Source organism: Pelophylax lessonae, assembly GCF_965119305.1.
Source record: "Pelophylax lessonae genome assembly, chromosome: 2".
Classification (NCBI taxonomy): domain Eukaryota; kingdom Metazoa; phylum Chordata; class Amphibia; order Anura; family Ranidae; genus Pelophylax; species Pelophylax lessonae.
This window is the reverse complement of record NC_138769.1, coordinates 197,231,343-197,253,957: the sequence shown is the minus strand read 5'-3', so window position 1 is coordinate 197,253,957 and position 22,615 is coordinate 197,231,343. Positions and strand designations below refer to the sequence as shown.

The 22,615-nt window shown below is 41.1% G+C and overlaps 1 protein-coding gene across 1 annotated transcript in view; it reads left to right on the top strand.

Moving 5' to 3' along the window:
* Positions 1–22,615, top strand: part of ANOS1 (anosmin 1) — a 235,153-nt gene that overhangs the window by 188,394 nt on the left and 24,144 nt on the right. The window contains exon 10 of the mRNA XM_082245044.1: positions 21,420–21,508. Within this exon, the coding sequence (XP_082101170.1) occupies positions 21,420–21,508 (89 nt within the window). The remainder of the gene's footprint in view (positions 1–21,419; positions 21,509–22,615) is intronic.

Genomic DNA, 22,615 nt, shown 5'->3' with positions numbered 1-22,615 from the left:
GACCAAAGTGCTAAAAATAAAGTGCCAAATAAATACAATCCATGTATTACCAAAATCTAAATAATGTGCAAAGATGCAGAAAGTGTATCAAAATCCATCAATAATTGTAAAAAAGTTCAATAAAAAATTCAATAGAAAATTCAATAAAAAATGTATCAAAAAAGTCCATAAAAAATCCAATAACCAGTGCAATAGTGCTCAAACTGTGTTAGTGCTCCTTCAATTTCTTTTGAATAAAGTGCTCATCAGTGCCAAGGTGCCACACGGCCCTCATGTACCCCCTACTCACCAGAAATAAAGACCCTCTGTTGGGTCAGATGTGCCTAATTAGAGGTGGGTATAGAGTCCTGGAAAACTTGTGAGGGTATCATCCGAACAACCTGCTTGCTTCTAATATTGAATGCTGCTTCCTTGGTGGGCTCAGCCCAATTAAAAGTAAGAGACCATAGCATAATACTGTATGGATAGTTTATTATAAAAAACGCAATCAAATATACTCACAAACGACTCACCACTCAGTACTGTCACAAAAAAGAGTCAATAGAGGGGCGGAGCCGGCAGCCGGAGCGGATGGACGACTGATCACGCCGCTCTGCCACAACGGGTCACAGTAAGCCTTCCCAAGCGATCACCCAGCTATACCACCCGATCGGGTCAACTCCTAAAGCTGCCAGGACACGAAATGGCTGCGGTGGGAAAAAGAAAACAGCGGGACAAGCCCAAAAAACTATCAGAGTTCTTCTGCCCTGTGCCGAGCCGAGTCAGCCAAGATGGCGCCCGTGCGAGGTCCCGCTCTCCTGCCTCGCGCTGTGGAGGATCGAGCCACGCCAGAACTCCTCTCCTGGACCCCGGTGAGTCTCCTGCAGATCAGACCGCACAGAGAACCTCCCCATTCTCTAGCCCCATTAAACAAAAGAGAAGGCTGACAGGGGAATGTGAGGACACGGAGCTGGGTGGCCAGGACATGGAGGAGGGGGAATCCATGGAGCAGACAGTTTCATACGGCCAGAAGCTAGATGATTACCCCACAACTGGTCAAGCTATTACAGATACTGCAATGAAGGACATGATGAGGACACTGAGGGGGGCTTTACAGCAGGATACGGCTGCTTTCATGAGAAAAAAGAGTCAATAGCCTTGCCTAAACTATTACTCTAGTGACATGTGGTGGAAAAGCAAAAGGGAAGTAAGTATATGCTGCTGTGGACTGCAAACTAAAGTAAATCTTTAGGCTAACACACCCAAATATCTGCTCATTGGTATAGCATGACTAGAAAAGGTCTAGTGCTGTGATTTGATTTTTTTAACATAACTGAATAAATAAGAGCGTGTCTGCACAGGCATCCTTGTTTAGTTGCCTACATGCATTTGTGATGTACATTTGAAGGATGTTGAAAGTAGTGCTTGAAAGTTTTGCTGACTTGTTTTGAGCATTGACAACTCGCATTTACTGTTGCTTTCTCCATGCTTTGTGGTCTATTATTTTTGTCAACTCATTATGCTTTATTCTGTTGTATTTGTTTTGTTTACATCATATAAGTCAAAGGAAATACAATGAGAATGCATTCCGAATGCATTGTAAACGCATCTCAGAAGCAGTCCATCTTCACTGAAAGCACCGAAAAGAATTCCTTCTTGTGGTTGCTGCTGTTGCACTTCTGTGTCGGATGTCTGTATAAAAAAAGTGCTTAATATATTAATGGAAACCATGATTTAAAGCTGAGTTCCAGGCAGTAATTAAACTTGTTATTGTTTAATAGACCCCCCCATCCTTGGATATTTTTTTTCCCTCTTTGTTTATTAAATTTTCCTATGTACTTCCGCAGCTGCATCGGCTCATGAGATCGATGACACAGAAATCCCAGCAGCCGTTGCAGCCATGGAAGTGACACATCCCCCTCCCACACACCACTGCCATGGAAACCTGGCCGATACAGTGGCCCCACTTGCTTCACACTGCTCATGGGCAAGATCAGGAATCCCAGAAGAGAGACCCAGTGGGCTTCACATGCCCACAGTTAGGATGGCCACGCTCTGCAGGAGAACACAGTAGGTTTTCATTTCTGAACAACAAGCAAAAAGGGGGCACTGTTAACAATTGCCATTTGTAGAAGAACGAGCGGAAAATTCCCGGGGGTAATAAAAAAAAAAACTTTGAAAGAGTAAAACCCCACTAGTGGGATTTATATAGCGCTTGCTAATAAGGATTTTATATATAAATGAATATGTGGTGTAGATTACACGATAAATAAATAACTAAAATAATACAGTATTATATACAATAAATTGTGATATAAATGATTAGATAAAGTGCATAGTGATATTAATAAATAGAGTTGTGCCACAGACTGTCCAAAACAAAGTTCATAAGTGACTTCAGTGCATATATATTTGGTGCCAAATAAATAAAGTGCAAGTGCTGGGTGCGAATTCTCCAGTAGTCCAACTGCTGGTACTTGGGTGTGATAAATGGGGTTGTACAGAGTGTCATACGCTCTGACGAAACGCGCGTCAGGTGGAACGCACGCTGCACGGCCTGGTGGAACGCAAGCCGGAAATAACCGCTCTCCACTCACAGGCACCTTATACAGCAAGCGGAACCTTTTAAACTTTGAACTATATGTACTGTACAACCAATTTTACTGAATAAAGGCAACCTTAATGGTACTGCACTATCTGGAGCACTTTATTTTCCCCCTGAACGGACCCTGAGGATCGATACCTAGGAGAGGGATCCTGGATCACAGAGGGACTACAAGGCCCAGCAGATACCTCTTTCAGGCCAACAAGGCCATAAAGCTCTGAAGGTCTTTTTACCATAAGGTAGTTAAGACCCACCACATCTGGTGAGTGCACACTCTGTACAACCCCATTTATCACGCCCAAGTACCAGCAGTTGGACTACTGGAGGATTCGCACCCAGCACTTGCACTTTATTTATTTGGCACCAAATATATATGCACTGAAGTCACTTATGAACTTTGTTTTGGACAGTCTGTGGCACAACTCTATTTATTAATATCACTATGCACTTTATCTAATCATTTATATCACAATTTATTGTATATAATACTGTATTATTTTAGTTATTTATTTATCGTGTAATCTACACCACATATTCATTTATATATAAAATCCCTATTAGCAAGCGCTATATAAATCCCACTAGTGGGGTTTTACTCTTTCAACCACTACCGTATTTTTCGCCGTATAAGACGCACTTTTTCTTCCCCAAAACTGGGGGGGGAAAAGTTGGTGCGTCTTATACGGCAAATACACATTTTGCCTGCTGCCTGTGCTGAGTCCTGACATCCAATGGGGACGGTGCCGGTGCGTGCGTCAGTCACGCACCGTCACCACCCGATCTCCTTCCCGCCGGACCGAGAGAGCCACCGTCAAAGAAGACAGAAGAGGACGCAGCGCCGGGGACGGTTCCCGGAATCCCGCCGCCGTCAGAAGAAGAGGACGAGAGGAGCAGCGCCGTGGACGTCTCACAGGCAGCCCAGGAGAGCAGGTAAGTGAGCAGACCTGTGCCATGCCTAAAGCACCACCTGTGTCATGATTAAAGCACCACCTGTGCCATGCCTAAAGCACCAACTGTGCCATGCCTAAAGCACCACCTGTGCCATGCCTAAAGCACCACCTGTGCCATGCCTAACGCACCACCTGTGCCATGCCTAAAGCACCAACTGTGCCATGCCTAAAGCACCAACTGTGCTATGCCTAAAGCACCACCTGTGCCATGCCTAACGCACCACCTGTGCCATGCCTAAAGCACCAACTGTGCCATGCCTATTCCCTCACCTGTGCCATGCCTGTACCCTCACCTGTGCCATGCCTGTACCCTCACCTGTGCCATGCCTGTACCCTCACCTGTGCCATGCCTATACCCTCACCAGTGCCATGCCTATACCCTCACCTGTTGATATAAAATATTTTACTGCAGTATTTGGTTCAGAATCTTTTTTTTCTAGATTTTCCTCCTTTAAAATTGGGTGCGTCTTGTATGCCGGTGCGTCTTATACGGCAAAAAATACGGTATTTACCCTATAGCAGCTGCTACTATTTAATTAGTCCATCAACTTACCCTTTGAATAGGAACACCATAGGCGCGAAGGATATACACCCATTTGGAGTATATAATATTCTCAAACAATAAAGATACGTTTATTAGCTAACCCACACAAGGGAGTGAACTAATTTCACTTAAATGTGCTCTTAAAAGCTACTACTTGCTGGGTATTTGCTGAAATTGGAAAGTCTACAATGAATGAATGTGCATGGCTTATTGCCCACAATGAAGTTGATTTACTGGAGTAGAGAATTTTTAGTTTGTAAAATGAATGTTCACTAAGGTTAGCCAATAACATGAATCCACATTCACAATTACTGTATTTTCACTCTCTCTTTTTCCTGTTCTGCTCTTCCCATCTTCCCATCTTCTATTCAACATTGTGTCTCATAAGCCATCCCATAGTCAACATTTCAATATTACCTTAAAGCAATTCCATGACCATCTTTCATTTTTTTTAAATATGATACTTCTGTTGGCATTACACCTATGGGAAGAGAGAGAGAGAAATTTGTACACACAAAACTATATATATATATATATATTTATAATGTTTCTATAGATTGAAAGTGCACATTTTATTTGTGAAATTAATTTAGCTGCCTTTTCCCATCAAGAGCAAAATATATTATAATAAAGAAAGCTCTCGCACTTCAGTAAACAAAAATAGTGATCTCACAAAGATATGTGAAAAGTAATCACACATTGCAATCTCAACCAAAGTGTAAAAATGTTGCAGCTTAATAATTTTGAAATAATAGTAATAGTGAATATCTAACCCAACTAGCAGCGCATAACATACAAGTACTGTATGCATGAAATCAAACAAGTAAAAAAAATATATAAATACACACAAAATTATTCAGAATAGTGTGGTATAATAATGCATATACATTGGTGCACATAAATGAACGAGCAGTCCACATCCAATGTGCTGTGCTCCAAAAAAACTCTAGTGATGATAAATAATAATGATAGGTGTTTGGATGATATAAGTCCCGTGCTGAATAAAGGGTCACTGAAAGATCCACCACCTCCGTGATTCCACACCCCGAAGCTAGGCAACTCACCCCACTTTATTGCCCACCATCTTCATGGATAGAGCCAAATTCGCAATGTTAGGTCAACCTGAAGGAGATACCTGAGGAGGATTACCCTAATTGCAATGCCCTTAACATTGCACATTTGGCCCTATCCATGAAGATGGTGGGCAATAAAGTGGGGTGAGTTGCCTAGCTGAGGGGTGTGGAATCACGGAGGTGGTGGATCTTTCAGTGACCCTTTATTCAGCACGGGACTTATATCATCCGATCACCTATCATTATTATTTATCATCACTAGAGTTTTTTTGGAGCACAGCACATTGGATGTGGACTGCTTGTTTATTTATGTGCACCAATTTATATGCATTATTATACCACACTATTCTGAATGATTTTGTGTATATTTATATATTTTTTTCACTTGTTTGATTTCACGCATACAGTACTTGTATGTTATGCGTGGCTAGTTGGGTTAGATATTCACTATTAGTATTAAGAGCAAAATATAGTTGACATTTCCAGAGCTATAGCATCACTTGAAGTATGGACAGTTAGATATGCTGTATATACAAAAGATTTTTCCAGTAACCGACTAGTACATTGTAACCAGCCATGCATCAATAAATCCCCTTCAGACTTAGCAGCTTTACAAAGTTAGGGCTGCAGAGTTAGATCATGTGAAAATAATAAGGAGATTAATGGGATGTGTTCACATTATTTAGAACATTCTTTTTTTTTAAGAAGATTATTTAGAAACATACATTGACATTGATCTGTATTATTCATGACCCTAGCTTGTTTCTGCATGTTGTGCCATATCTGTGTTTATAGATTTCGAGAAGAATTCAGGGGTAGTAATATGTTAAAATATACATGGATCAGTACACTTAGCTCATACATCTTTTGAAATCATCACAGTGATTTTTCCATCATCAATCTTCAAAATATTTTAAAATGCATAGTAGTCAGAAGAACTCCATTAAGCACTGTTTGCATATAAACTGGTGAGGCCACATAACCACAATGCAGTTTAAGAAAAACAACAGCAATCTGTATGTAAAACTGAAATAAAAAATTATCTTTAAATGTTTATTGCAGACAGACAAAATGCAAACAAAGCCAACCAGACAGGGCTATAACGATGTGTAATATGGCCCTGTAGCAAAAACATTAAGGAGTGCTTTTGTTTCTATAATCTCCATCTCAAGGACAATGTTTTTAAAAAGAAGTGATTGGAAATTTCTTCAGTGGAGATACACAATGCAATAAAACACTTTTGTGTTTCATTGTAAAATGGGGAAGTATTTTAACCTCTTCTAGGTTATTATTACTACATGCATCTTGTGTTGATGACTACTGCTTCCTTAATTTCATATTCTGGAAAACCTCAACACATGGACAAGGCATATTGCCTTTTGCCCTTTTTGTTTAGCTCACCAGTGACCCCATCACATTGTGGCTACTGGTGTATTATCACAATGTGTGCAGTACCATAGTGTGTGTAGTACACGTATACAGTATATGTGTGTAATTTGTGTGGATGGCTTCACTGAAGAGAACATGAGCTTAATGCAGAGTGGAGAACACAGGCAATGGAGGAATGCTGACCTGGCCAGCTGCAAGTTGTTCTATTCTTTATTCACCTCTCCTGTGCATACTGCCCACTGTCATACCCACTTTACTCCCCTCTTGCACATATTTCTCCCCTGTATTAATTTTGGCACCCTTCTCCTGCACATAATTCTCCCATAATACACTCCTTTTCTGGACATACTGCCCAGTATCTTACCTTTCATGCTCCCCTCCTGTACATATTTCCCCCTTGTAATATCCTGCCCATAATACTCTCTGCTTGCCCTTTATACTGTGCACTCTCTTCCTGCACATAATGCCATCCATCAATTCACTAACTTCCTGTGACGGTATTCACCGTATTCACCGTCACTGGAAGTGAAAAACAGATAATTAATGGTTTGAATTGCTTCAGATGGGACAGTCATATTTGTCAGCAAAATCTCCATATAGAAATATGAAGATTTATTCCCATTGCCCTGAAATCTGTAATTCCTAAATAATGTGTGTATATATTACATATATATGTATATTACATATCCCTCAATGTCAGACAGGTTTTTCCTATTGTTTGTGGATTGGGATAATTTGTATTCCAGCTTCAATGTGAGAGAGACACACAGACTGTCACTGGCAGCCTTGTCCTATTGTTTGTGTATTGGGAGGGAATGTGGATTGTGCCGTCCCATTGTCTAATGTTAATGACCTCACATTGTTCTGTCCAGATGACTAGACAATTACTTTAGGTTAGGGGGGAGGGATTGTGTACACTGTATGGGAATGACTGAGTGTAAAACCCTGTTTCTATTGGATTGTGAATGTCATGTCCAGTTCTCCACAAGGTCCACCTGGGCGGTAACCTTGTGGGGGAAAACTGTGTAAAAATATGTTTCTTGTTCAATAAAGAGAGATAGTTCACCCTCAATCTAGAGTCCTGTCTCTCATTGGGCGAATAGGCTGCAAGGGATTGCTATGCTTGCATACTCCCTTGGATAATTACTAAGCTCTTGTAAGAGCTTGTGCCAGAGCTTGTTCCTGCTTCACTTCAGGGGAAAGAGAGGTTCACCCACAGGAACCTGGAGCCTTGTCGTAGGTCCAGGGTGGGTAGGAGACGGCGAGTCCCTAACCAAGCTGTGGTGGTTCGTGAGATCTGAAGTGGTTGCGGTGTCGGGTGGAGTGCTTGGAGCCCTCGGGAAGCACAAGGAGCAAACGTCAACAGAGATACCCGGTCGAGGTGCTGGTTGATTTGTTACATTGGTGGCAAGAGGTGGGATTGCGTCCTAGTGCGAGGAGAAGCAGCTCGGAGACACCGGTAATGTTATTGAGCGAGTTAACACACGTGCAGCGTCGCCATGGAAGAGGAATTTGTGAGGAGGTTGCGAGAGATGCAGATATAGCATAGGGGACCAATGTCAGAGCAGGTCCTGCTAGGATGGCATGATTCTGTGCGCTTGGATCTCTGAAAGGAAATGCTAGCTCGTGAGCAGCGCCACCAGGAAAAAATCCTCCTCTCCATCCAGAAAAGGTACTGGTCGCAGTATGGATTGCGGGAGCTGTTTTTGGGAGATACACCGCACAAGGAGCAGACAGCTGAGTTAAGCAGGCTGGTCTGGGCAGAGATGCGGTTGGAAGAGAGCTATAGAGCCCTCCGGTGGCATGTATCCCAAACATGCCCTTGGATAGTGGATGACAGCCCAACGGAAGGCTTTGGCTACAGCAGCCATGGACTGTTGTACGAGAAGCTGTGAGGGGACCCTAACTTTGGGAGCGATTTGGAGTGGCGGTTAAAGGAAATTATGGATTAGAGAAAAAGGATTCTGAACATCTCAGAAGTTCTCTGGGCACTGAAAGATGTGGAGTTTCTGGCCATTCAGGAGTGGGAACTGGAGCAGGACTACCAATGCCTGCTCTGCTCCATTCCACACCAATCTACCCTACAAGCAGAGCCGGAGTGCGGGGTGGCAGATCCAGACCCACAACCCTTCAGTTGGAGAGACATTATAAACTGTTACTGGGAAGAAACACCGATGGCAGGTGGAGATGGGACCGTGGTCTCCCTACCGGCCCTACAGGGAGGCTGGGCAGCCGGCCAAGATTCCCAGCTACAGCAGGAGTTACTGGGAATAGAGACAGTCGGTTCTACTACCCAGCGGCAGACAGAGTCACAGGGAGCCGAAGGTGTCGTCCTTCCTCCCCAGCGGCAGTATGTGTTACAGGGAACTGAAGATGTTGTCCTTCCTTCCCAGCAACAGTGTACCTTCCAGGGAGAGGAGACAACTAATCCTTCTCCTCAACCACAGGGAGACAACAGCCCTGACCCCAGTGGTGCAGATGGGACCGTGGTCTCTGCACCAGACCTACAGGGATGCTGGACGGCCGGTCCAGATCCCCAACCTACCCTGCAGGAATACCAATAGGAGGAGGTAGGCGTTCCCTCCTCTTTACAGCAGACCCCCAACCAGGTCCTGGGGGTATAATTAAATGATTGGTTGTTGGATAGACTGGAATCACATGGTTAGATATCCCTACAATCCCAAGTAGAGCATAATAGATAAAAAACCACAGGTATAGTAAGGCCCCAACGTCAAAAGAAGAAGGGACCCTATCATAGATAGGGTCCCTTCTTCTTTTGACGTTGGGGCCTTACTATACCTGTGGTTTTTTATCTATCAGGTCCTGGGGGAAGTATTTGCCGACCCCAACTCAGCTGAAGCACTGGCAGCTGGACAGAGAGTCAACAACCTCTGCCCCACACCTGTGGCAGTTCCGGAGGCCCAGGGTAAGAAGGGAGAGGAGGTTACTGTCCACCCTCCCCAACAGTCAGTCAGAGTGGAGGAAACTGTCTTCCCTCCCCAGCCAGGATCTGTGCATCTGGGAGACAGTACCAGAGAAAGGTTGTACCAACCGCCAAATGGGGGTATGGAAGATGGAGTAACTGACTCCTCTTCCCAGAAGCAGTTGGTGCCCCAGAATGATGACCCCAACCCAGCAGAAGAGCTGGCAACAGAGCAGAGTGTGGTTGGCCTCTGCCCTCAAAGTACAAAAGATGGAGTTCATGTGGTAGTCTGCAGTCTTCATGTTTATATCCCAGGGATGCTGGACAGTCGGCCCAGATCCCCAGCAGCCTGATGAAGTGAGCCCCACCACCCTGTCTTCTCTCCAGCAGCTGAAAGGACTCCCAGGAGAAGGGCCAGTCCACAATTATCCCCAGCGGCGGGTATGTTCTACAAGAGAGGCAGAGGTTGGCTGGGTGAGTAACGCTGTTTTCTGGACAATTTGTTTGGGGAACTGGGTGGGTACAGACATTGGAAGGGCCAGTGGAACACAGCCTGCCTTAGAGAGGTTGGAAAGTTCCTCTCTCAGCTTACTAGGCTCCTCTTATGTATAAGTCACCCTGTATCTATTAGGGACACAGGCAGGGGCGGACTGACCATTCGGGGATTAGGGCACTGCCCGAGGGCCCAGGGTCAGTAGGGGGCCCCATGAGAGGCTACACACTACAGAAAGAAACCAGGACCTTCCATGCAGGCTATGCTGTGGTAAATATTTAAATGCCCACTCTATGTGGCTGAGCTGCAATTTGTAGGTGGGGCTTTGTGTGGCTTGAGTGTGGACACAGGGGGCCCCATGATCTCTGATTGCCCAGGGGCCCCATGAGTTGTCAGTCCACCCCTGGACACAGGGTGCCCAAGAAGCCCAGTCTGGCCTGCCCAAACCAAACTTTCACAGACTGATCGGCTATGAGAGCTCCATGCGCCATGCCAAGACAAACTTACAAACTATGTGGAACTTTGTCAAGGAAGCTGCCATGAGGGATTCACTCTTTGGGACTTGCTACCTGACTAACTCAGGCACAGACCGATTGGAGGTCTGGTACCTGGTTCGTCTACCTTTGGGGGGAAGATATGTGATGTTGTTCACCGTCACTGGAAGTGAAAAACAGATAATTAATGGTTTAAATTGCTTCAGATGGGACAGTCAAATTTGTCAGCAATATCTCCATATAGAAATATGAAGATTTTTTCCCATTGCCATGAAATCTGTAATTCCTAAATACTATGTGTATTACATATCCCTCAATGTCAGACAGGTTTTCCCTATTGGTTGTGGATTGGGATAATGTGTATTCCAGCTTCAATGTGAGAGAGACACACATACTGTCACTGGCAGCCTTGTCCTATTGTTTGTGTATTGGGAGGGAATGTGGATTGTGCCATCCCATTGTCTAATGTTAATGACCTCAAATTGTTTTGTCCAGATGGCTAAATAATTAATTTATGTTAGGGGGAGGGATTGTGTACACTGTATGGGAATGACTGAGTGTAAAACCCTGTTTCTATTGGATTGTGAATGTCATGTCCAGTTCTCCACAAGGTCCACCTGGGTGGTAACCTTGTGGGGGAAAACTGTATAAAAATATGTTTCTTGTTCAATAAAGAGAGATAGTTCACCCTCAATCTAGAGTCCTGTCTCTCATTGGGCGAATAGGCTGCAAGGGATTGCTATGCTTGCATACTCCCTTGGATAATTACTAAGCTCTTGTAAGAGCTTGTGCCAGAGCTTGTTCCTGCTTCACTTCAGGGGAAAGAGAGGTTCACCCACAGGAACCTGGAGACTTGTCGTAGGTCCAGGGTGGGTAGGAGACGGCGAGACCCTAACCAAGCTGTGGTGGTTCGTGGGATCTGAAGTGGTTACGGTGTCGGGTGGAGTGCTTGGAACCCTCGGGAAGCACAAGGAGCATCCGTCAACGGAGATACCCGGTTGGGGTGCTGGTTGATCCGTTACACTCTCCTTCTGCATGCATACCTAATGTACTAATTCCCTAATTGATACTGTGACCAAGCACCAGCTCAATTTCCCCTGAGATGTATATGGCTTGGCCCCCATGCAATACGGATCCAATTTTTGTTGAAAAAAGTCCTACAGATTTCCAATCACATAATTTTAAATCCAATGGAGTGTACAATTTGTTGCATTTATATTACCTTTCAGAAGATGCATGAGTAAGGTTGTAATTACTATATATACAGTTTAGCCTGTTTTTGTTACCTGGAAAAATAAAATACACACAAAGACAAAAGAACAAAAGGTGAATATTTAAAATTCCTTCTCTCTTTTTGCTATGTTCAAAGTGAAGAAGCGTGGCAAAAAATCCAGGGCACATCTGTATAAATAAGGCTCAAAGCAAAGTTAATTGACAGAAGACATACAAATGACATTCTTTTACAAGTGCCTTAAGGAGAATGGGGCACAACATGATGCACATTGGCTGAATTAAGAATTGGCCACAGCGATTAGTTCTGGTCTGTAGTTAATCCATTTAATCAGGCAGGAATGCTTCTATCTTTGCTGTTATCCTAAAGCTTTTTGGAAGCGAGAAGGAAGACATAGGAAGGCATAGACCATAGATCTAGATCATCTGTGCAGTGTACTTTATACAGTGTAGGGTAAAGAGAAAAAAAAATCAAAGCCCTATTGTATCAAGAAATACCTCTTGTATTCAGATGACTTAATGTGTTTGTCTTTGAAAAAGGAATATTTTTCTAGTGCTGCCTTTCATCGAAAGTGACCTGCTATGCTTGGTTTGATGCAACAGCTCAATGAAAAGCTTTTAAAGTAATTTACTCAGGCAATTAAATAGCTCTAGAATAATAGATAATGCTATATAGATGCCTGAGTAATTTGATTTAAAAAAACTATAGCTACATTTTGTAGTATAATTAAATGTATTAATTAATGTGTTACTTTTTATTAAAGTATAACTAAAAGCAAAACTTTTTTCTGTTTTGGAAAGAGTGGAAAGGGGTTAGAACCCCCGTCAGTATTTATTGCTGTCTGTTAAGGATATTCTCCCTCTCTATTTGTCCCGTTTATCATTGAAAGTGGACATAAACAAGATCTACAATTTTGGGTTGTCCCCAGACAGAAAAATAGGGGAAATCTTTCAATAGGGATACTGGTTGTGGTGACCTTGGGTCCCCAGGGGATTCCCTCTAATTTTCAGGGATTTCTTCTCACTTCCTGTTTGGCTATGGGACAGGAAATTAAGGGAACACAGATGGCAAAAAAATTGACAGGGATTATAACGTTCCTTTCTCTACCCAAAAATGAAAAAAAAAAAAAAGTTTTGCCCATAGTTCTACTATAAATTAATCGTATCGCTCTAGAGTTTACTATATTAACACTATGCAATTCATTATATAGGCTTATGTGTACACTACGTGCCCAAAAGTATGAGAACACTGCTTCAATTGTTTTTAGTTCTGAAGGTTCCAGTGTAAGGTACTCTAAATGCCACAGCATGCAGTAGAAATAGATCTTAGACAACTATGCTATTCCAACTTTGTGACAAGGGTTTGGGGAAAACTTGTTTCTGTTTTAGCATTACTTTGCCTCTGTAGAAAACAGGACCATAAGGACATGATTTGACATGTTTGGTTTGGAGGAGAGCCTTGACATCAACCTTATTTAACCGCCTTAGCGGTATCCCCGAGCGTGACTCGGGGTAGGAATTTTCTGCTATTAGCGGTATCCCCGAATCACGCTCGGGGTGAATGGGCAGAGTGTGCAGACAGTGCAGACAGCGCAGCGGAGCTTCTCTTACCTTATCCTGGCGATCCAGCGATGAGCTCTCATTGCTGTGACCGCCAGTGAGATCTCCGCCGCTCGTCTGTCGGTAGGAGGACTTCCTGGTTCCGTTCCCTGCAGCAGCAATGCTGCATGGGAGCGGAACTGGGAGTAAAAATTAAAGTAACACCAAAACACAAACATATAAAAGGGAGGTGATACAGTGTAATCTGAGAGGATTACACTGTATCACTTTGCTAAAAGTGGTAAAAGACACAGTGCCCTCTCAGTGCCCCCTTGCCATTGTCCTTTGCGTGAATAAAAATAATTGGAAAATGGCATCAAAAAAGCGCTGTCCCGCATATGCGCTTTTGGATGAGCTGAGCGACTGCGACAGCGGCAGCGACACGGAGCTTTTTGCAGAACAGAGCGACAGTGAGTCGTGCGGAGATCTGTCATCTGACTCTGGCACCGACACGGATCCCGAAAGTGACGCCGATGATCCCGCACCTGACCTAGGTGATGTGCGCACTTGGTGCCCTTTGGACAGCGACGCGGACCAGGCAGCGCCCCCGAGATTCCCTTTCACTGGTTCTCCGGGGATGAAGGTTGACGTGGAGAGAGACAACCCCCTGTCGTACCTCAAGTTATTCCTAACGGAGGAGGTAATTCTAAAGATAGTCGCTGAAACCAATCGTTACCAGGAGCAGCAGTGCGCTACGCTGCGCGCCAAATTTTCCCGTTCCAGAAAATGGGAACCAGTCAGTAGCGAGGACATCTGGAAGTTTCTAGGACTCATCATCCTTCAGGGGGTGGTGGGAAAACCACTCCAAAAATGGTATTGGACCACGAATAAAATGCTGGCCACTCCATTTTTTGGCACAGTGATGTCCGAGTACCGATTTTCTCTGATTATGAAAAATTTGCATTTTGCAAACAATGAGGAGTTTGATGAGGCCACGCATCCTGCGCCCAAACTCAAGAAAATCTGGGAGGTGTACCAAACGATCGTTAAAAACTTCCAGCAGACCTATGTGCCAGACAGGGATGTTTGTGTGGACGAAAGTCTCATGGCCTACAAGGGACGCTTGAGCTGGATCCAATATATTGCATCGAAAAGAGCGCGGTTCGGGATCAAATCTTACATGCTCTGTGAGTCGTCCACAGGATACATATGGAATGCTGTAATTTATACCGGGAAAGGTACAAAGTTCGATCCCAAGTACAGCGGCTATGGGATGGCCACATCCTCTGTCCTTTCACTGCTGGACCCCCTTTTGAACCAGGGATATTGTGTTACAACAGATAACTTTTATACCTCTCCGGAACTATTTGAAGTTTTGATCCGAAACAAAACAGATGTGTATGGCACTGTTAGGCCAAACCGGCGGGACATGCCATCCATGTTTAGCAAGAAAAAGCTAAAAAAAGGAGAGATGGTTGCCTTTCAAAAGGGTAAAATGATGGCAATGCGGTGGCGAGACAAAAAGGATGTGTGTCTCATGAGCACCGTGCACAACACCACCACTGCCATGGTCCGCACAAAACAGGGAGCAGATATGCTGAGGCCGCAAGTCGTGATCGACTACAATCACACGATGGGAGGTGTTGATCGAGCCGATCAGGCAATGACCTTTTACCCGGCGATGCGGAAGCAACAAAAAAAGTATTATAAAAAGATTTTTAGGCATCTCCTAGAACAGTGCCTCTGGAACGCCTATATTCTTTACAAAGCCAACACTGCCATACCCCTCGTTCATTCGGACTTTGTCTGGAAGGTGGCTGAGCAGATTTTCATCAACCACCCGACACCATCATCAGTATCTGCAAACAGACCCGGACGACGTGCTGTTGATGTTGGCAATCCAGAGCGCCTGACAGGCCGTCATTTTGTGGACTTTGTACCGCCCACCCCAAAAAAGTTGGCGCCTACCAGGATGTGCGTCGTCTGTTGTTCTAAAAAGGATGGCAATGGAAGAAAAGTCCGAAAGGAAACACGGTACTTTTGCCCAGATTGCAATGTCGGACTTTGTCTAGTGCCCTGCTTTAAACTTTTTCACACTCAGGATGTGTATTGAATTTCTTTGACAAATTTCATTATTTTTCCTTGCCTTCTTGAATAAAATTCTATTATTGATTGGATTATAATTCATGTGTTTGTGTTTCAAATTCATTACATCTGGGATGTGTACTAGAGTCTTGTTTTGGTAAGTTTTAAGTCAGTAATTACTAAGAATTGTAGGCCTTTAATACATAACGCCAAATTTCCATGGAAAGAATTGTACCGCTTTTGGAACAGAATTCCTGACAGAATCATACCGCTAGGGAGGTTAAAAACCAATTGCGTGTCAAGTCTTTTCAGCCAAAATTAGTACCCGACCTTAGTCTAAATGGGCACAAATTCCACAGACCCACTCCAAAATCTTGTAGAAAGTCTCCACAGAAAAGTGAATGCTACTAAAGTCAATGATTGAGGGAAACTCCATATTAATGCCCATCATTTTGGTATAGGATATTCAACAAGCTTAGATAAATGTGATGGTAAGGTGTCCAAAAACACTTGGCCTTACAGTGTATTTCTTTCCCCCGGGGATGATTCAGATTACTCTAACATCTTTTGACACCTGAATCCAATAATTCATATTCCAAATTACTTTACTTCCAACCATTGAGTAATACATTTATAAGATTGCTGGAATAGGTGTACATCTGTCTTCATCTGACATTCTTTCGGCAGCCATTCTTACAGAACAGAGTTTATCACTAGACATGAGATCCCTGGATTGGGGAATATGTAGGGTTCCTCTTACTTTTGCACCCAGAATGGTGCATGTGGCAACATATCTTTTTTAACATAATTGTTCTGTTCTCCCTCATGATGTTGTAATTGAAAATGTCACTACACTGTACACTATGCAACTCATTCGCATGACAGAGCTTAAGCACTGCCAATTGTATGATACCTGCTGAACTCTGACCTTTTGCTCCAATTACAGAACCTGAAAATGATTGTTATATACAGCTTCTCCTTTGGTGTTTTGGCAGTTTTCACACAAGAGGTCTAATTGGGTGCTGATGCTATCGTAGAGGTCACCCTTTACCCTATGAAAGGAACATATGTTTATTATCATATAGAGTGCTAAGAAATGGTGTTATGCCTTAATGTAAGGAGCACAGTCATTTTAAAATATTTGTATGTAATGAGCAACTAGAAAAATCAGTGTTTTAAAGTAAAGCGAGAAAGTAGGTAAGGTTAAGCACTGTGCCCCTGCTGGGGAGGTTTCCTCTTTCTATCTAATTCTCACTGGGATATTAGTTGAGAGGAAATCTCTCCAACATAGCAAAAAATGTTCCTCAGTGACAGGTTTGGACAGGGTGCCCCCAAACTGGATAAAGGGTAAATCTTTCCATACAGACAGCCATAAAAACCGTCCAGAGGTTCTAAACTTTCCCAATTAAATTATAAACTTTTAAAAATAAGTTTTGGCTGGAGCTTTAATAAAAAGTGGCTTTGCTTGGAGAAGCATAGCTAGAAAATGTACACACTGACAAATGTACATAATTTTTATACATTACTTTGAATTTCAAAGTTAACCAACATTTACTAAGCAATAATGACACCTACTAAATGTATTAAAGAAAAAACAAATCTCAACTTTAAAATGAATCTTTTGAAAGTCAAATCCCACTTTTTGTGTACTGTCTGAAAAATATGTGTGCCAGATAGAAAGGCGCAAAATAAAATAGGTTTCAAGTCATTGATTTACCATTTGAAGCATTCTGATTTTGCTCACATTTTCACTCCACCAAGCAGAAATATTATTATATAGTAGGTGCGGATTGTGTTCAGATTTAATAGAAACACATTTTCTTAAAAACATAATTTTGACTGGATTCATTTTGCATATTTTTTGTCTAGATTTTTACATGCAGGCATACGGGTGTACAATATATTACTATTTTCTTTTAATCATTCGTAGGAATCGAACTAGACTAGACTTGCACTGGTGCAAGCATATAAGTGTGTTGCTGGAAATACCCCTTTTTTCTTTCTGCTAAACATAAAATAGCAAAAGGTGAATAGTAAATAAATAAATAAAATAAAAAGTAAAGAATTACACGTCTTTGTTCCGAATAAAATCTTGCTATGCGGCCATGAAATGAAATATTTTTTTCCGGTTATGTTTATGTACATGTAGTATGAGAATTGTGCTTTTTCTAATAAACAGTATCTGGCCTCAGTAACAGAATTTTATTTTCTCCTAATACTAAATGTGGATTGTACTCTATTTTCTTTCTCTTCAGTATTACTTTGTATGCAACTTTAATTTTTAGCTTTACAGGTTCGTCCCTTTACCGTTTTGCTAACACAGTTGGTTTGCAGGTGTTTAATTCATTGAACTCGACTTCAGTTAGTATGTCTCTGGCTTGGTTTTATGAGTAGAAATGTTTTGTGTTCCTTTCAGCTATAAGAGAGCAGCTCAGTTTGGCATCAGGGCACAATTCCTAAAGTTTATAGATATCAAAACCCCTGTACAAAAATATAACAGAGAAAAAAGGAGCTGCATACAATTTGCATTAAGTGTGTATATTCTGATATGAGGTGCTAAGTATGAATTAACCTTAACCATGCACTTGACATTAAATTCAAGTGTAAAAAAGAAATGCCTCAAAAATGTGAACAGAATTCACAAAATGCCATTATGGACCTCAGGGCTTCTGCCTAGGTTGTGTAAAGTTATACCCAAGAGTTGTTAGACTCATCTCACCATAATTTGTGGCACATCAGTATTGTACATATCAGGTATTAGGTTAGTTTCAAGAAGCCTTTAGCCCCATTAGTCCTCTACTGCCTGTGGGCTGCATCTAATTCTTGAGTGGACATTTGATTGACAGCAAATCTGAATATGTCCTTCTCTGTCCCAGAACAGTAATGTGGATTTTGTTTGGAAAATGGCCACTTGCATCTGGTGTTTCTTAGAAAGTTATCCTAAAATTAGAATATAATTAGTATACACATTTTCACATGACCCTATTGTCATCTAAAACTCACTAAGAACATGTTTTGCTTACGTATCTGTGAAAATTATGTAAGAGGCAGATTAAGCACCTAATACTTAGTTAGGTATGTTTTCTGCCATGCAAACTAGCCAGTGAAAACATTTCATAGGTTGATCAAAAGCTTACTCCAGCACTGAAATGTATTTGCACTATACTGAAACTGGCTGGCAATTACTAAATCAGCAAAAAAACAATGAACATAAGTTGTTTAATTGTTAATTTACAATCTCTTAGGCAATATTGCTGCAAGATATTATTATTCTCTCAATGGTCAATTAAGCTCTACATAACTGGTCAGAATCATATGTATAGTATATATGTCATCACCTGCAATGAAAATACTGTACAATACAAACTCAGCTTGAATACTGTAGTCATAGTACATATTATAGTAGAGAATGTTCACTTAGCTTAATGAATAAAGTAACACTACCTTAACATAGAATACCCAGTCGTGTGAACAGGAATTTAAAGCCCAACCCCAGCCAAATCTTTTTTAGTGTTTGACAAATTTGGAAAAGGTTAGAACCCCTTTACGCTTTAAAGAAATGTTCTGATCTCCTCATTTTCTTTTTTTCTCCATTCTCCATTTTTATTGAGATTAAATGTAACAAGCATATACAAAACAAGAAACAAGAACTGGCAATACGGAGATGGATGCATGTCCTGGTATCTCTACATACAATGACAAAAACAGTGAATATATATATATATATATATATATATATATATATATATATATATATAGAGAGAGAGAGAGAGAGATAGATAGATAGATAGATAGATAGATGGATAGATAGATAGATAGATAGATAGATAGATAGATAGATAGATAGATAGATAGATAGATAGATAGATAGATAGATAGATAGATAGATAGATAGATAGATAGATAGATAGATAGATAGATAGATAGATAGATAGATAGATAGATAGATAGATAGATAGATAGATAGATAGATAGATAGATAGATAGATAGATAGATAGATAGATAGATAGATAGATAGATATTCAGAAAACATTTGGAGGTGCATCCTGTTGAGAATGACAACCTGACATATTGTAATCCAGTGAATAGTGTGGCATTTGATCAATTAACAGAGTAAAACAAAGCAGAAACATTTTGAAAGTGTGTAGACCTTGGGGCTTATAGGCCTCAGGGTAAAGTTTGAGATAGTGTCTAAAGAACCATTCCCATAGCAGTCCAACCATTTCCAGCTTTCACTGGTTTATTGGGCATACCTGGACAACTAGAGTATACAGAGTGGTATTTCCTTGCTTCCTGTTAACTGGCCAGGATAAGAAGTAATGTAAAATGTTCCCAACAAGAACACATAACAGTGATTATAACCTTTCACCAATGTATCCAAAACAGAAAACATGTTTGGGTGCATTTGGGCTTTAACATTAAATCATTAACACTAAAATAAATATTTTGTCATAGAAACACTATTTGGAGATTTTTTTCCATGGAAATTCCCACCCACCTTCTTGACTGTACACTAGAGTGTCACAGTAAATAAAGTTTCCAGCAAACATAACATAGCATAACACAATTACTTGGCTTTAAGCCATGTTAGAAGTGTACAATTGTGGTGGCAGAGTCAAAATGTTTCTGTGGGGTCACGTAGTTATATGAAGCAGGTGGTGACTGAAGCAATGAGTGCCCTGCCAAAACAGAGATATCACTTTAGGGTGTTACCCTTTAAAATTACCTTAAAGCCATATTGATCAAACATCTCCTTTGAACAGGGTCTATAGTTGGAAAACCTAGACTTCAGCCATCTGAATATGTACATTGTAAAGATTTCCTTAGCAGGCAAGACAGTCAAGCCATAAGACCTTTAGTACATTCACATATGGACCAAACCTGTGAACACTTCAAAGCTGCATTGCATTACTAACAATTGTCATATGTTAATATCTATGATAGATTTACACACTGCAGGATTAATTTAAATCAAAGTACAAAGTTGTTGAATATTTTATTTTAAGCTGCTTTAAAATATACAGTTCAGCAGTAAATTTCCTGCCTTTGTACCATTCTTTTCAACTAATAAAATGTGTGATGAGTGCATTAGATTTGACCTAGATAATGTATATATTTTCAGTGTAGTCTCAGATTAATGGATTTTTGAAATGTTTCTTTAATTAGCTGTATATGTCTGGTCTGGTTCAGATTTTTCTACATGAAGGCTCCTTTTACTATGAAATTTGACTGATGGGCTATATTATGTGTAGTGCATGCTTACTTGTGATTTTAAACATACACACACTTTCTTTCGAGGAATATGGTAAATCTACAAATTGTTGCCATCTGCTCTTATTGTTTGCCAACAGCTTTATCTCTCTCTGTGCTTACTCCAAAATTGCCCCCTTTAATGTGTGGTTGGGCTTATATTTTCTTCAGTCACCTTAAAAGTTGAATTAAAAAAATTAATATTGTGGTGTATATCCACACCAATCCCTTTTCTACTATGGGATCTATATGCCTTGTTCTCATCAGTAGCGTTTCATTGGTAATTGTGTTTGGACAATAACAAGCATAATTCTGCATAAGAAGTTTGTAGTGCATGATTGTTCATATTTGTTGTTTTCCAAATTCCACCTATGGTTACAAATGCACAGGGTGTGATTTATTAAAAGAGTTTGTTTTAGATTAGGGAAAAGAACCTAGAATTTTCACACATTAAGGTGCAATTGTTGTTTTTAATTCCCCATCATTCAAAACTTCGGTTTTCAAAAGAGTAGACTAAGGTCAGAACTTTTGTCAAGTTTTGTCACCAGGGCAGGAAGACACATATCAATAAAAACATTTATTCTTACCCCTCCTTACTCTATTAAATAAATCTGCTTTCATATGACTATATGTTGTTGTAACACACTACTAGTGGGGGCAGAACACAAACGTGAAAGCGTTTCTAACTCTTCCATCCTCCCTACTGAAATAAAATGATTTAGGCGGGTTTGAGCTTTTATGTTGGTTTGGTTGGAACTAATACAATGTAGTCCAACGTGATATGTCCAACTCCATAATAAGCATCAAATTATACCCCTTTTGTTTGTCAATTTATGCTTTCTTTTTTTATTTTTTTTATTTTAGATCCTCTTATGGGGCTTTACCATATACAATGGCATTCAGAATCATGTACACATAATGAAACCAAAGGACCAGAGAAAGCAATAACTCAAGTAAGTAACATGTTGTGTTTGATATATAGTAGACAACAAAGCAGGGCTTTAGGAGGAATTAGTTATTATACCAGATATAACATGCATTCTTAAAGTGGTTGTAAGGATAACGTTTTTTTTTTTTTTTTTTTTTTTTTTACCTTAATGCATTCTCTACATTAAGGTAAAAATCATTTTAATAGTAGCTCCCTGCCCACCCCCCTAAATACTCACTTGAGCCCCATCTTGATCCAGCACTGTGCACATCTGCAGCAGCTCCCCTGTCTTATAGGCTTGGTCTAGAGCAGTGGGAGCCATTGGTTCCTGCTGCAGTCAGTCAAAACCTGTGAGCAGAGATCAGGGGGTGGTTGCCAAGCCAGACTGTGTGTCTGAATGCACACAAACAGCCCAGTTCAGGATTAAGGACGCATAAGTGCCTCCATAGGAAGCTTCTATCTATGGGGGTACTGAGAGAAGGGGAGGAGCCAGGAGCGCCACCGGGAAACCCCAGAAGAGTAGGATCAGGGTTGCTCTGGGCAAAACCATTGCACAAAGCAGGTAAATATGATATGTTTATTATTTTAAAGACAAAAATGTAAAACTTTGCAATCACTTTATCTATCATTTAAATGGTTTGGAATGTGATTTCTTTTTTTCTACTTTGAGAGAAATTTTCAATGAGGAAGCTTTGTCAAGGGTTTGGCCTCATACTAATGACACATACTATTTTGCATTTTTGGAAAATGCATGTAGTTCCGAGCACTGCTCAGTTATAGAACAGGTTGAAAGCTTGAAGCAGTCTGCATCATTCCATAACTGTGCCTTGGTTTGTAATCTCTAAGTGGTGTTGTGCAGCTAGTACCTCTCCCATTTTCTGCCTGGCCAGCACTGAGACATACATAATGATTCCTCTATTTCCGCAGGAAGTGAAGGTCTGTTTGCTGTCTAATATAATATAAACTATGAGATAGTTCAATGTATCACAAAGGCTAATCTATCTATCTATCTATCTATCTATCTATCTATCTATCTATCTATCTATCTATCTATCTATCTATCTATCTATCTATCTATCTATCTATCTATCTATCTATCTATCTATCTATCTATCTATCTATCTATCAATCT